The sequence below is a fragment of the Chiloscyllium punctatum genome, chromosome 30 (genome assembly GCF_047496795.1).
Source record: "Chiloscyllium punctatum isolate Juve2018m chromosome 30, sChiPun1.3, whole genome shotgun sequence".
Taxonomy (NCBI): domain Eukaryota; kingdom Metazoa; phylum Chordata; class Chondrichthyes; order Orectolobiformes; family Hemiscylliidae; genus Chiloscyllium; species Chiloscyllium punctatum.
In genome coordinates, this window is record NC_092768.1 from 14,475,107 (window position 1) to 14,491,202 (window position 16,096).

General features: G+C 43.7%; 1 protein-coding gene across 2 annotated transcripts; it reads left to right on the top strand.

Annotated features, from left to right (window-relative positions):
- Window positions 1–998: 998 nt before the first annotated feature.
- On the top strand, window positions 999–15,891 carry LOC140455208 (nuclear factor 7, brain-like). 2 transcript variants are annotated; one of them, XM_072549924.1, is made up of 6 exons: window positions 999–1,483; window positions 1,574–1,669; window positions 1,763–1,996; window positions 7,283–7,305; window positions 7,401–7,519; window positions 15,168–15,891. In XM_072549924.1, exons 1-6 carry the CDS (start codon window positions 1,073–1,075, stop codon window positions 15,743–15,745), a joined length of 1,461 nt encoding a protein of 486 aa, XP_072406025.1. In that variant the 5' UTR covers window positions 999–1,072; the 3' UTR covers window positions 15,746–15,891. The 2 variants fall into 2 exon arrangements, with proteins under 2 accessions (XP_072406025.1, XP_072406026.1); XM_072549925.1 differs by lacking the exon at window positions 1,763–1,996.
- Window positions 15,892–16,096: the final 205 nt, after the last annotated feature.

Here is a 16,096-nt window from a genome sequence, read left to right on the forward strand (position 1 = left end):
GTCTGGGCCGCCTAGACAAATCCCCCCAATGACTCCATGTGGCAGTGAGTCCCACATCCCCACCAGTCGATTGAAGAGAAGGACACTCTCATGGAGTCTCATGTCCCGTCAGGCCCTCCCCCTGCCCCCTCTCTGGGAGAGGGAGATACATTCTGAGGGAGAATTGCTGCCGTGTGTCCAGTTTGGTGGAAACCCTTGGGGTTGAATATCCCTGGTGCGGATTCCCTGGACTGTCTGTTGTATTTAGTGGGATCCAGCAGTGAGCCTGGAGAAATAGTGGAAATGACACCAACAGGATTCCCACTGGTCTCCTGCCCCAAGCTGCAGCCAATTCTGGGCCTGCCCTTTCGGAAGGATGTCAAGGCTGAAGGGATGGTACAAGGGGAGATTTCCCAGAATGGGACCAGGGATGAGGCTCTTCAGTTCTGTGCAGTGACTCCCAAAGTGAGGATTGAGAGGATCCTGGTGGATTGTAAGGGAGAGGTGAGGAGGCGCTGGACAATATGTTTCAGCTTGTGTTTCCCCCAGAGTCAAACACAACTTGGCCATCCGTGCCTGGGGCTGCTTTAGGACTGAAGGATATGAAGGAGAGCAGCAGGCTGCCAGTCACTCCCAGGACAAAACCCCCACCCTCTCCCATCCTCTCTCCACCCACCTACCCCACTCCCAACCGACCTTCCCTCTCACCTCCCGGCTTCAGTGATTCCCTGTCGCTGCTCTAACGCTGTTTATTCCTCATTCTGCTCTGGGGGCTGTCTCCGCCTCTCAGAGTGGGCGGGGCCGAGAGCAGCCAATAACAAGAATTCCTTGAGGATTGCACTGACCTCCCTGAGGGAGTGACTGAGCTGAATGTGTTCCGCGGCGCAGGGAAACTGAAACTGAAAATAGATGGAATCCGGAAGTGCTGAGGGTGGACATGGATATCAAACAGGTCCAAACAATGACTGCAGATGCTGGAAACCAGATTCTGGATTAGAGTGGTGCTGGAAGAGCACAGCAGTTCAGGCAGCATCCAAGGAGCAGGAAAATCGACGTTTCGGGCAAAAGCCCTTCATCAGGAATACCAAACAACATGGATTTCAAACAGCATTTCCTGAGTTTGACCGAGGAGGTAATCTGTCCCATTTGTCTGGATTTCTTCACCGATCCGGTTTCACTGGATTGTGGACACAACTTCTGCCGCTCCTGTATCACCCAGAGTTGGGAAAAGCAGGAGAGAATCTCCTGCCCGGAATGTAGACAGGAGTTTCCAGACAGAAACCTCAGGGTAAATCGGGCCTTAGCGAATCTATCTGAGAAAGTTCGAAAGTTAAGTCGGAATCCGCAAGAGAAGGGAAATAAACGTCACTGTGAGGAACATCAGGAAGAACTGAAGGTTTTTTGTGAAACTGACGAGAAATTGATTTGTGTGAATTGTGTAGTTTCCCGGGAACACAGGGAGCACCGCTTCATCCCGATTGAAGAAGCGGTTGGAATCTACAAGGTAAAAGGAAACCGATTCCATCTTCTGATTATTTCATCACATTTTCATGATCTAATACTTTTATTTTCTGATTTTCTCTCCCAATCCCAGGATCGGGTGAAATCTTCCTTGGAATCTCTCACAGGGAAGAAATCGGCGGCTATAGAAATGGAGCGGCAGCAGAAACAGAAGATTTCCCAAATTCGGGTAAAATTTCCCTGAGCTCAGCTTCCAAATTTGATTCCCTCCTTTGTTGTGTTTTACTGCAGAAGCAGATTGTCTCTATATTTGCTCTTTTAGGTGCAATCCCAAAATCTACAGAGCTGCATCAAATCCGAGTTCACTAAAATACACCAGTTTCTCACTGAGAAAGAGCAGCGTTTACTCCGAGATCTCAGGGAACAAGAGGAAAACATTCTCAGAACAATGCAGCAAAATCTTGGCAAAATTCAAAAGAATTTAAATTCTCTTCAGGAGAAACTCTCAAAGTTGGAAAAACAGTTGGAACAAAAAGACGGAGTGATATTTCTGCAGGTGAGGGATTATATTTAATTTTAGTTCACGGAAAGTAAACTCAGAATGTGATCCTCATAAACTTGCTCCCATCCTCCGTCATTCCTCCAATATCCCTTTCTGCTCCTCTTTCCCTCATGTGTTTGTCCACTCTCCTGTTTCATACATTTTCCTCAATCTCATTGATGATTGTGGGTCTCACTATTGAAATTCTCCTCACTATTAAAAGGCTAAATTAAAAAGCAGTCGACAATTCACAACTCCAGCCCAAGATGCAAGTGATTTATTCACATCCATGCGGAAAACCGTTCAAATTACAAGTTGGTGTATTTCAAAAATATTGTTTATTCATAAAAATCTGTATATCCATACAATATTATTAGAGCTGTTCTATTCTGTATAGTCTTTACATATAGAGTCAGATTCAGAGAGATACAGCATGGAAATAGACCCTTCAGTCCAACTTGTCCATACTGAACAGATATTCGAAATTAATTTGTCTCAATTTCTTGCATTTGGTCCATGTCCCTCTAAACCCTTCCTTCCTGTTCATACACCGACCCAGATATCTTTTACATGTTATAATTATATCTGGGAGAACAAACAAACCCAGTGCATTTCTAACTTGTACAAGACAATATTTACAAACATTTGAGGCACTGGGAGGGTCTGATAACTGAGTGCACCTCCATCTAACTTCAGCAGAAAGATTTTAGATGATGGTCTTTACCCACTGCGCCTTGCAGCAGCTGCCCTAGGCTTTAGTCCATCTCTCAACACGTGGTCCTGGACCTTGGAATGTGCCAGTCTGTAACACTCAGTTGAAGTCAACTCCTCGCCCTGGAAGACCGACAGGTTTCGATCAGACCAAAGAGCATCTTTCACTGAGTTGATGGTCCTCTGAGTACAGTCGATGTTTGTCTCACTGTGTGTCCCAGGGAACAGACCGTACAACACAGAGTCACGCGTCACTGAGCTACTGCGGATGAAACTTGACCAACGCCACAGCATCTTTCTCTAGGCTTTCTTTGTAAAGGCACATTCCAGCAGGAGATGTGTGACAGTCTCTACCTTCCACAGCCACTTCAAGGGCAACGTGTGCAGTTGGAGAGACTCTGGGTATATATGAAAGATCTCACAGGTAGTACCCTTCTCACCAGCAACCAAGCAACGTCCTGGTGCTTGTTAAGAAGTTCTGGCAATGCCTTTGACAATCTGCTCAAGGAACAAGCCGACAAGACCCACCCACTCATTCCCTGCAGGCTCTTGGGGATGATCTGTGCTGATGAATTGTGGTTAAAGGTGTTTTTGTTTGCAAATTCCTACCTGGAGGACAGGTGATATGGAACGGTCCAACTACTTGGAGCGCTCTGCTAATACAAGGCCAGTCCCACCCTTCCCAACACCAGGGACAGGTCGAACCTCAGTACATAGTGAGACTTGGTGTTTGGTGCAGCTTGATGCAGCCACACACAAAGGTGGCCATCAGGATGAGGGTGATCTTGGGTATATTCTTCCCCCCGTTATCCAGAGGTTTGTACATGGTGTTCCTGTGACATGTCCAACTTCGACCTCCAGATGAAGTGGAAGATGACTTTGGTAATTGCAGCAATGCAGGTTCTGGGAATGGGCCCGACCTGCCCCTCATACAACAGTGAGAGTATCTCACACCTAATAACCAGATTTTTAACCTGCAATGGAGAGGAAATACTGCTCCCAAAGGACCAGTTTCTGTCTTACCTTGGCAATACTCTCCTCTCAAGTTTTTGTGCATGCCCCAGCTCCTCTGAGCATATTCCCAGCACCTTCAGGTAATCTGTCCTGATGGTGAAAGGCATGAAGGATTGGTCAGCCCAGTTCCTTGCCTTGATTTACCTTGGCTGCTGAGGCCAGTTCAAACTGGTCGTTGATGCTTATGAGTCTGTGCACGTGACAGCAGATCTGAGCAGAAAACAGTGACATCATCCATGTACAGGGAGGCTTTCCCTTGTAGGCCTCCGCTGCCTGGAATAGTCACCCCATCTCAGGCTCACGTCCTTCCTGATGGACTCAGCAAAGGGCTGTATACAACGCACAAACAAGGCAGGAGAGAGTAGGCAGCCCTGCCTGACTCTGGATCTGATCGGGAAGCTGTCTCATTCCCACCCATTAATTGAGACTGCACTAAGGATGTTGGTGTAGAGCAGTCAGATTCAATTGCAGATTCCCTCCCAAAGCCCATTTTGGAGAGCAAGTCCCACATGTCAGTGTGTGATGTCCTGTCAAAGGCCTTTTCCTGGTTCAGGCTGCTAAGGCAGGTATCCACCACCCCTGTCCTACAGGCAGGCCATTGTATCCCTGAGGAGCACATTACAAATAGTCTGGATGTTTATACACAAAGCACAGTTACATACCTCATCCTGGGTAGACAATCTACTTATCACTGGGCTGGGTACATTTGACAGGTTCTAACTGCTAACTAAACCTCAACATGGCTGTGCATCCTTTCAATAAAATACAGCCTTACGAGAGTTAAGTGAGGTAAAAATATTTGATACTCAATGTATGCTCCCTGAAAACAGTGGAAACACAGAGTCACACAGCATGGAAACAGACCCTTCGGTCCAACCAGTCCAGGCTGTCCATAATCCCAAACTAAACTAGTCCCACCTGCCTGCCCTTGGCCCATATCCCTCCAAACATTTCTGATTAATGTACTTGTCTAAATGTCTTTTAAATGTTGTAACTGTACCCACATTCACACTTCCTTTGTAAGTTCACTCAACACACAAACTCCTCTCTGTGTGAAAGAAGTTGCTCCTTATAGTTTTTTTTAAAGTTTCACCTCTCACCATAAAAATATGCCCCCTAATTTTGACATCCTCTTCCCAAGGGAAAAGACACCTGCCATTCACTTTGTCTGTACCCCTGATTATTTTATAAACCTCTCAGGTCACATCTCGACTTCCAGTGAAAGAAACTCCAGCCTATCCAGCTTCTCTTTCCAATTCAAACCCTCCATTCCTGTCAACATCCTGGTAAATCTCTTCCGAACTCTCTAGCTTCACGATATCCTTTCTACGTCATGGAGACCAGAATTGGACACAGTACTCCAGAAGAGGCCTCACCAATGTCCTGTACAACCTCAACATAATGTTCCAACTCTGATACTTAAAGGAATGAACAATGAAGGAAACATTCTAAATGGCTTCTTAACTACCCTGTATACATGTGAGGAAAACTTCAAAAGAATTATGAATTTGAAAACCGAGGTGTCAATGTTTTACAACACTGCTCAAGGCCCGACCTTTGATTGTATAAATCCTGTCTTTGTTTGTTTTATCGAAATGGCATACCTTGCACTTATCCAAATTAAACATAAAATGTTTTAAAAATTAAACACAATTTCCTCATAGTTAAATACCTGACTTTCCAATTAGGTGTCGCTAAATAGCATTTCATGTCCTGATTGGTCAGAAGGTGCAAACCTGACTCTTCAGGAATTGGACCTGAGAATTAACTTTGCCAGTGTTCAGTTCCTTTGCCTCAGGTTCATTGGCTAGTACTGACATGGTTTTGTGTTATGACCTGAAACTGTGTGGAGACACCTGTTTTCTTTGGGAATTCTATGTGTCAAATTGCACTGTATTGCAACAATCTAGAGAGTTAGAGTTTGCGTTTGTTTTATTAGCAGTCAATATTTTAAAGGGGAAAAGGCATCGTTTGTGTTTTTCATTTCCCTCAGACACCTATCCCATGTGAGATGCAGTTCTCTGTGAGTAACTTTCCACACTATGGACTATTCTGCTTTAGCTCTTTATTTCCTTGCTATCCCTGATACTATTGAGGTGTTCTTGTCTTTTATTTTGTTTCACTTCCCTCTTCACTCTCTCAATGAAGACATTTCTCATGAACTCCCCATTCAATTTATTTGTGATTTAGATTGTTGGGGCAGAATGACCAAATAAATCATTCAATACTTCTCGCATCAAAGAGTTTATTGAAATTTCACAGGTGGCAAGAGACTGTCTGAAAATCCAGCGTTCTTCAATGAATAGAAGAAAGACATACATTTCTATACACATTTTCAGCCTGCCTTTAGCAATTACAAACCAATCATAATTAATTAATTAATTACATACACTTCCAATTTCAGAAATACTGTGACTGCGTGGCCTGAGATGGACAGGTGCGTAGTCAACCCACAGGCCTCTATGTTCTCATGAAGCTTCCCAGATTCTCTTATGTCCCTTCTTGGGGCTTTTCATAGTGGATGCTATATTCAATCCTGTAAGCCATACTCCTTCTCAGACACTTGCCAGCTCCATTCATTGCCAATAATTTATCACGAAGGACTTCTTGAAATCTGTCATGCAATTCATTTTTCATACTAATCTTGCTATTGGTGATATAAAGGATGCTAATTTTTATGAATTGTTATAAAATTTGTTACATCAGTTCCAATAAAGTTCTATGGTCATACCTAATGTTAGAATTCTTTAGCTAAGGATTGTGAGCAGTTTCTTTCTCACCCAACCTTGGAATGTCAATCAAACACAGCACTTCTATCTTGTAACTATAATTATAACAACTTCTTTGCACATGCTGTAAGTGGGATTTTCTTGATATAAGTGTGTAAATCTATAACTAATTCAGAATCTATGCCTATCATTATTTGAAGAATCTTGACTAAAATCTACATTTGTAACAGATTTACAAATTAAATGTAGGTTTCTGATGTGAAATGCTCTTATCTATGTCTCCTGTGTAAGCAACTGCAGCTGCATCTTCAGATAACTGTGAGGCCTGCTGTGCCATCTCAATTCTGTTATCTTGGGTTCACAGAGCTACCGTTGTTATAACTTATGCAGACATATTTAGCAAAATATTTTACCAAGTTCTCTAGAGCTACTGTAAGCCATGTTCTGCTGCTTTTGTCATGGGCAACCACTGGCCATTTTGTGCTGCTCTCAATCATGGGCTGCTCTAACAGGATTATGTATTTGAACACAGATTTTCTGGTTCCTTTGAGGTGGAAACATCATCACTGAATCAAACAGATCAATCCCTTCATAATTTTTAACATCTAAGTCAGATCTTCTCTTTTCTTGAGTAAAGTCGGTTAATGTTTACTGGCACCCTTTGCAATTCCTTAATTTTTACTTTACTTCCTCCAGTGCTTCAGTATGTTTTGTGTGCCATTCTTATTCTGTTCCAGAACTGCAGCAATCAGAGACAGCAGCTTGGAGCAATGTGAGTGTAATTACTACTTTCTTGATAAAGTCAGTCAGTCTCTGTCAACTCAGATTTGTGCTTTGTTTATTTCAGGAGGAAGTATCTGGGAAGATGAGGTAGGACATGCACTTTACTGAAACTCAGTGCAAGTTGGTGAAATTGCTCAGAAAGGTTTTCAATGAATTTATGATAATCTTTTTAATATTTACAGGATGAGCCATGACACTGGTAATGCACTGTCACTAACAGATGGTGTCCTGTCCACTGAAAGCTTGAACATCATTTTACCATTTCCAGTGTGGAGAGAAATGGTGGGAGCTATTAAACCTGGTAAAGCTCAGCTACGTTTCTTTGTTCTGTATTTATATTCTGTTATTTGGATTGTTATGTTTACAAATACCATAGATATATAATTAAGCACTTAGTTAAAAAGAAAGCTGGATAATAATGGCTCAGACTGTCTTTGACATCAATATAGCATGTAACTTGGTGTAACATAAAGAAGCATTAAGAAACTTCAGCAAAACTGAGTCAATAGGAATCGGGGGAAATCTCTCCACTGGTTAGAGTCATACCAAGCACAGAGGAAGATGGTTGTGATTGTTCAAGATCAATCATCTCCACTCCAGGACATTTCTGTGGGAGTTCACTAATAACCCAACCTCAACAGCCTTCTGCAGTAAAGAATTCCCCAGATTCACAATTCTCAGAAAGAAGAAATTCCTCCTTATCTTGTTCTTAAATGTGTAACTGTTTACTCTGAGATTATACCCTGTGGTCCGAGGCTGTCCAAGAGGTGGAATGATGTCCTTCCACAGCTACCTGGTCAAGTCTTCTCAGAATCAGGTAGATTTCAATAAAGGCAACTTCTCATTTTCTATATTCCAATGAGTACAGGATCAATTTACTCAACCTCTCCTCATATCATAGCCCTTCCATGCCTGGTATCAACCCAGTGAAACTTCTCTGTAGGCCTCCAATGCCAAAATACTTATCCTTTCAAAAGCCATTTGACGATAGGAAATATTTGAAGTCCCTGCTGCCCATTATCTGTGACCACCACCTCCAGGGGTCCATATATTGTAAAATATGTTCACAGTATTGCAGCTGTGTCTGACTAATGCCTTGTCTAGTTTTCGCAAAACCTCCCTACATTTCTACTCCATTCTCTTTGTAACAAACACCAACATTTCATTTGCCCTCGCGGTAATCCACAGAACATGAATGCTAGCTTTTTGTGATTCACGAACAACTACAGAGTCTCTCTCTTCTGTAGCTTTCTGTGGTCTCTATCTATTAAATGACATCCAGCTACTTTATCTTTCCTGCCAAAGTGTATAATCTCACATTCCCTCACATTACCTTCCACCTGCTAAGGTTTCTCCCATTCACCTAATCTGTCTCTATTCCTCCACAGACTCTTTCTGTCATCCTCACTGAAATAACTCCACAGAGGCCTGTATCCCGGCACCAAACCACCCTTTGCTTCTACTTGGAAAGTCCTTGACACTGATCCAGCTCCCTCACAGCCAGCACTGAGAGTGACAGGAGGTCTGACACTCCTGTTTATATCTTGCCAGCCAGGACTCCCTGATTGGACCAGATTAACAACCCCAATCAGGGAACTCATTGCTTTTCATATCAACCTGGCCGAGCTCGTCACAATCACTACATCCCTCTCCCTCTGAGCCTGAGGACACAGGCCAGTTCTTTCCCTTGCAGCTCTGCCTGAAGTGTTTTTGACACCGGCTCAGATTCCTCCGATTCTGCCTTGGATAAGGGCAACGTGTAACGTACAGCAGTTCTCCTCTTGTACCCCAACCAACTCGGAAGGAATTCATTCTCTTCTTCAGGTGGCAATGTCCGCTATGTCCATCTTTGATTCTGAGGTCTCTTCAACCCTTAGTGCTGAGGGAGAGCCCATAGGCCCTGCCAGCCTTTCTGACTGTTCCCAGGAGTCAGGCGCATTTTGCTTCCGCCCTGTTTGTGAGTTTGCAGCTTTCATGTGGTCCACATGCTTGTTCAGGACTGTTGCACTTCCCCAAACTTTATACATCAGTGGACCTGACCTCACGTTGACCACTCAGGATCATTCAGGGTCATTTCCTGCACCAAACTTTGTTCCCCAAAGTGAAGTGTCTCTGTCATTTCGCGGAGTCTTTGTCTGTCACTGGTATTCCTGATGCTGTTTTACCCTCCCCCTGCCTCCACCCAGGTCCAGGAAGATCAGGTTTAACCTGGTGCCGAGTCTTCACTCCATCAGCAACTCTGCTGGTGCTACTTCTGTAGCTGCATGAGGCATGGTCCTCTTATCAAATAGAAACTGGGACAGTTTGGTATCTGGTTAGGCTGCAGGTTGTTTTTTTAAGCTCGCTTTCAAAGTTTGGACTGCTCTTTTTGCCAGACCATTGGATGATGGATGGTATGGAACTGTTCTTATATGTTGAATGCTCTTTGACTTTAGCAAGTCCTCACTGTCCCTGCCAGTGAATGATGGCCCATTATCTGTGACCAACACTTACGGAAGTCCCTGTGTTGCAAAAGACATGCGCAGTTTTGCTATCATCGCGTTTGACGAATGAACGCTATACGCATCCAACTACATTAAGTGGGTGTCCACAATGACCAAGAACATTGACCCCATGAAAGGACCTGTATAATTGACATATAACTGAGTCCGTGGTTTACCTGGTCATTCCCAAGAATGTTGTGTCCTTGTTGGCACTCTGGGCACTGGCCCATCAATGCATCCAATACTGGCCACCAGACACAAAAAGTCTCGCCAACATTTTCATATTGTAAAGCCCTGGAAGAGCCTAGTAAAGTTCAGCCAGGATTTGGTGACAACCTTCACTCAGGATATTTACTCTTGCTTCCCATAATAATATGCCATTTTCTCCTGTGATCTGATCTCTCCGGATACAGATAGGTTTTAGTTCTGGGTATGATGGCCCTTTGGTTTCCCCCATCACCACCAGCTGTTTCAGTTTTGCCAAGACCAGATCTTTCTGCATCCAACGTCTGATATTGTCAGCTGTGACTGGAAATTTGAAACCATTTTGGACTCATGCAGTGGCAGTACCACTGGATGTATATCTGCCAGTGGGAAGCAGCTCAATGCATCCACATTTGCTACCTGGCCTCCCAGACAGTGTTTCAACTTGTAATTGTATGGACGTAATATTAGAGCCCACTGCTGAATTCAGCCTGAAGGTATGGGCTGCATTGCCTTGTCCTCTTTAAGTAGACCTAGCAGGGTTCTGTGATCCATTAGGATTACAAATCCAAGTCCAGAAAGGTATAGCTGGAACTTCTTGAGTCCAAATATGGCCATCGAACCTTCCTTCTCACATCTGGGCTTATTTACGCTCTGCATTAGCCGAAGTCCTGGATGCATACACTATTGGGTGTTCCTCTCCATTGGGCCAACCATGAGCTAAAACTACCCCGAGACCATCCGGGGAAATATCCCTAACAATACCAGATCTCACTTGAGATGATTGTGTGCCTTTCACCTTTGAGGGTGATAGCTTTCAGGGAAGTGAAGAAACAACAATGGCTTCGCGATGCAAACATTTCCAAGGCAGATCCTTTTTTTGGAGTTGATGCAAAAGTGCCAGGATGGAGGCCAGATTATGGATGAACTTTCCATAATAATTCACCAGCCCAAGGAAAGCCCTCAGTTCAGGTACAGACATGGGAGCAAGGGCACTTTTGATCGCCCTCACTTTATCTTCCAGTCGGTGTAACCCAGTCTTCTCGTCTCTGTAGCTCAAGTCGGTCACTTAGGGAGCTCGGAACACACATTTTCCCTTCTAAGGCGTACGCCCACCTGGGAGAAACATTCAAGGACTGTGTCCAAGTTCTCTCAGTGCTCCTTATTGGTCTTCCCTGTTGTTAGCACATCATCTAAATAAATGGCGACCTGAGGTAGACCTTGTAAATTGTTCTCTGTTGTCCATAGAAAAATTACACAGGCTGATGATACCTCAAATGGCAGACTCGTGTTCTGTGAAATTGTTATGGGTATTAATTGTAGCATCTTTCTGGGAATCATTTTGAGCTACAATTGCAGGAATGCATGACTCATGTCTGGTTTTGTGAAGGACAGCCCACCTCCCCTCCAGCTTTGTGTATAAATCCTCTGTGTGAGGAATTGGGGATTTATCCAGCTGTGAACTGCGGTTTGTTGTTTGTTTCAAATCCCCACAAAGGCAAACCGACCCATTGGGCTTCACAATCAGTCCGACCGGTGCTGTCCATTCCACAAACTGGACTGGTTTGGTAGCTCCTTCACTTTCCAGCTTTCTGATTTCTCCATCTATGTTTGCCCATAAAGCAAATGGCTCTGAGTGACCCTTGCAGAATTGCTTCCTGGTCAACATGCAAGGTGGCCCTGTGTCCTTTGGTAGTCCCTAAACCTTCCTTAAAAACGTCCAGCTCGACATTAGGACTTCATTCAAGCTGCCACTTACTAATTGAGAAATGTTGAGCCAGTCTAGGTGAATCTTTCTCAACCAATTCTACCCCATCCAGCTTGGGCCTGACCCTTTTACTACAGTCAGTGGGAACTGAACCAGCTGCTTCTCACAAGACCCTGGAACCAAAATTGTCCCCTTAATCTGGAAAGGTTCCCCGATATAGGGATCTAGTTGATGTCTCGTGCAAAATTAAGTCCAAGGTGAAGTTTGTTAATAACTGGTTTTGCGATCATTGAAATTGTTCCATCCTTATCAACCTCAATAACAACCAGGTGACCATGTAACCAGTCATTTATTTTGATTGGTTCTGATTTGTTTGTTGCTAAGCAATTTGACTGTTCCAAACCAGATGCAGGTGGACTATCCAAAGTGGGCAATCTCCTGGATACCGGGCGATATATTCTCTTATGCAATTTAGGTTTAGTTGGACTCTTTTGCTGTCTAGAGTCCGCGTATGAGCAGCAACTACAATGGTTTGCCAGCCCGAATCATGAAGAGAATTTGAACTGAGGCTTGGTTTTGTTTTTGGATTTTGCCTTGGGCTGACCGAAGGACCCTCTGTTGAGAATATGTCCTGAGTGAGGCTCGGCAATTGCCTTCACTGCAGTGGTGTTCCCAAGCTTAGTCGGACTGGGGAGAGTTGTGCTTCAGCTATTAGGCACTTTTGTATGGTTACATTATTAATCCCACACACTAAATCTGCTCTGAGCAGCTTCTTCAGAGTTAAACCAAAGTCACATGCCTCTACTAGTCTTAATCTTGTCAAAAATCCTGATAAGGATTCCCCTGGTTCTTGAATAGCTGAGTAAAAACAGTATCTTCTCAAAATTGGAGGAAACTTCCAGGTGGCAAATCTGTCAACTCTTGAAAGGTTTTATTATCGAGTGTTTCAGGGAAAGTTAAGCTCCTAATTACAGAAAAAACTGCAGGTCCACAAGCTATCAGGGAAATTCCTCATTGCTTTTCATCTACTCCAATGTCATCTGCGTGTAAAAAATTTCTTTCCCCATACTGCACCCAGTCTTTGATGGCAGAATCAAATGAGTCAAGCTTCCCAAATATTGACATGATGCTAGACATGCTTACCCCAATTCAAAGACAATTCTTGTGAGTGAATTTCTTCAGGAGCATGTTTTACTCTCGTTGCCACTGAAATAACTCCACAGAGACTAGTATCCCATGAGCAAGTCACCCTTTATTTGCACATGGCATGTCCTTGACACTGAGACAGTTCCCTCAGAGCATCAGAATATCGAATACTCCTGTTGTTTTTTTTTTCTTTTTTTCCACTCCCTGCTGCGCCCACCTCTCCCTGAACGACTCCAGGGTTTTGGTGGACACCGCCGTGCTCCTTCTCCAAGGACACCCTGGCTCTAACCCAGGCTCCTGTTTTTTTTTTAACCCCCACACTATCGCCTAACTGCGGTAGTGCTTATTTTTTCCCAGCACCCATGGTGTGTGTGTGTGTGTGTAGCTGTGCGACACAGTGAAAGACACAAAGTGCACGAATTTCCACCACCAGGAAGATAGGAAAAACACCCGAGTGGCCAGTGACAAGCACTGCCCTTCAAACCACAGGGCAATGCTGTGTGATCAAAACAGTGAAGGGGAGGGTAGGGACTAAATCAAAATAGAGTTGGAGGGAGAAATAATGCACTCCACTCCCTGTGGCGCCCACCTCTCCCAATACTCCTGTTGTTATCTATCAGCCAGGGCTCCCCGATTGGACCAGATTTAAATCCCCAATCAGAGAACTCACAGTCGATGAGGGTCACCTGACTAACCTCAATACAGTCACTACACTCATCACTTGCCTTCCCACCTGTTCAGTTGTCATCCTTAGACTTGACTTTAGTCCATTCACTTTCCTCATCCAAGTCATTGATACATACAGTTCATAAATGTGACCCAGCGATGATCCCTGTGGAACCCTGTTCCAGGTTGCAATCCTGAAAATGCCCCCACAATCACAACTCCCTGTCTTCTATTAGTTAGCTAATCATCAATCCATGTTAATATATCACCTCCAATACATGGTCTCTTATTAAGTAGCCTGATGTATGGCACCTTATCAAATGCCATCTGAATATCAAAATAATGTTACATCCACTGTTTTCCCTTTATCTTTACTGCATATTACTTCTTTTAAAAATTCTAGTAAATTTGTTAGGCATGATTTTTGATCATTTTATGTGCGCTTTGCTGTTACATCTCTAGAAGAGACTTTAACATTTTCCCAAAAACAGATGCTGACCCAATTGGCATATAATTACCTCTTTTATCCCAACTTCCTTTTTAAATTGTTACAGTATCAGTTTCCAATCATCTGGGACTTTTCCAGAATCTAGGATACCTGGATGATTATGCACAATGCATCAATTTTGTAGTTACTTCCTTTAATACAGGCACACAATCCTTTATCCGAAATTCCAAAATCTGATTTTTTGTCATGAAGTGTGGAGCGTCATTTTGGCGAGTGAACAGGTGACCCATCTCCACACCCAGTCGAACCACCTCACTCTGATGTGACTTGGTGGCGTGGCCCAGCACTGGCAGGTGTGAATTATGTCTCAGCGCCCATACTATTCAAACCTGCATCTGCTGTTAGGTAATAGTGTTTTCATTTCACTGTGAAAATGTCATTTATTCCGAAATCTGAAAAATTCCAAATTTTGAAAAGCAACTGGCCCCAAGGATTTTGGATAAAGGATTGTGTATCTGTATTTGAATATGCAACTCACCACAGTGAGGGGATTTATCAGACTTTAGCCCCATGTGTCTCCGAGCACTTTTTTGTCATGTGATAGTTGATGAATTTTTTTTCTCTCCTTGTTTTTCCCCTACATAATTTGTAATTTTGGGATACTATTAGTGAAGACTGATTCCAAGTTATATTCAAGCCCCTGCCATTTCTTGATTCAATGTTATTATTTCCTCATCTTCATTCTCTAAGTGGCCTGTGTTGACTTTGGCTTCTCTATTCCTTTTTTATATACATAAAGAGGCGATACACATTTCTCACAGACACATGTTCTCTTCCCCCACACATATATAACACCCTCAAACATGCCTTTACCCCACACATTTCCCCACCTTGCTCACACATGTACTCAGATTCCTCCCATCCTCACATCTCCACACACACATCGACTTCTCGACAGCCACACATCCACCCACTGACTCATGCACATCCACCCATACACAGACATCCCCTTGACTACCATTCAAGTATCTCCTCCATGCACACATTTCCCCCACAAACACAAGGCCATCCTCCCACATGCATGTAAGATCCCCACAAATACATCCCTCAACCATATACATAACCCTACAGACATTCCTCTCCATGCAGAGGTGTACGTATGTACACACACACACACTTTCTTTCTCTCTCTCTCTGTCTCTGTCTCTCTCTCTCCCCCGCCTCTCTCTCTCTCTCCTCCTCTCTATCTCCCTTATATCCATGGACTGTCTGCACTTCTGTTTTTATCTCCTAGTCTCTGTGATCCTGGATGAGGAAACAGTGAGTCCCTGGCTCAAAGTGTCTGAGGATCTGAAGATTTTGTGCCGGACCAAGACCTGGAGGAGTCTCCCTGACACCAAGAAGAGGTTTACAGACCGTCCCTGTGCCCTGGGATCAGAGGGATTCACATCGGGGAGACATTACTGGGAGGTGGAGGTGGGAGGGAATCAGGACTGGATTCTGGGAGTAGTCTTAGAATCTGTGGAGAGGAAGAGACGGGTTAGCTTGATCCCGCAAACTGGGTTCTGGATCCTTGGGCAGGATGGGAATCAGCTTTATATGAACTGCTCCCCTCGAACTCCTCTCCGTGTCAATCAGATCCCCAGGAAGGTGGGAGTTTATCTCAGTTATGAACCTGGGACAGTTTCATTTTACAACGCAGACACCAAGTCCCATCTCCACACCTTCACTGGGAATAAATTCACTGGGAAACTTTATCCTTTCTTCTGGACTTGGGATGAAAACCATTTTCTGAGAATCTGCTCCGATTCCTATCTGGATCTGGGAAAAGTGCAGGGTCTTGGAATCTTTTCATCCCTAACATCAAAATAACCTGACCCTGGGAAGAAAGGGTCAGAGGTCAGGGATTGGAGTTTAAAAAGTGCCATTGACAACAGGTTGGTTCCTAATGTGAATTTGAATTTCCTGATTATATTTTGTAAAATCCTAATCAGACTGTAAATAAAACATGTTTTGTGTTTGAGGAAATGAAAAAAATTCCTCTGGTATTTTAAGTTTCTTACATCATAAGTAACAGGAAATACACAAATAGTTATTTTCAGTGAATCGGGCAGTTTGGAAATCTTGATTTTTAATGTCACTTTTCTACCATGCTGCATGGAACAGAAGTCACTGATTCTCTAAAGACCTGTTTTGTCGCTGGAGATTCAAGTGTAGTGCCAG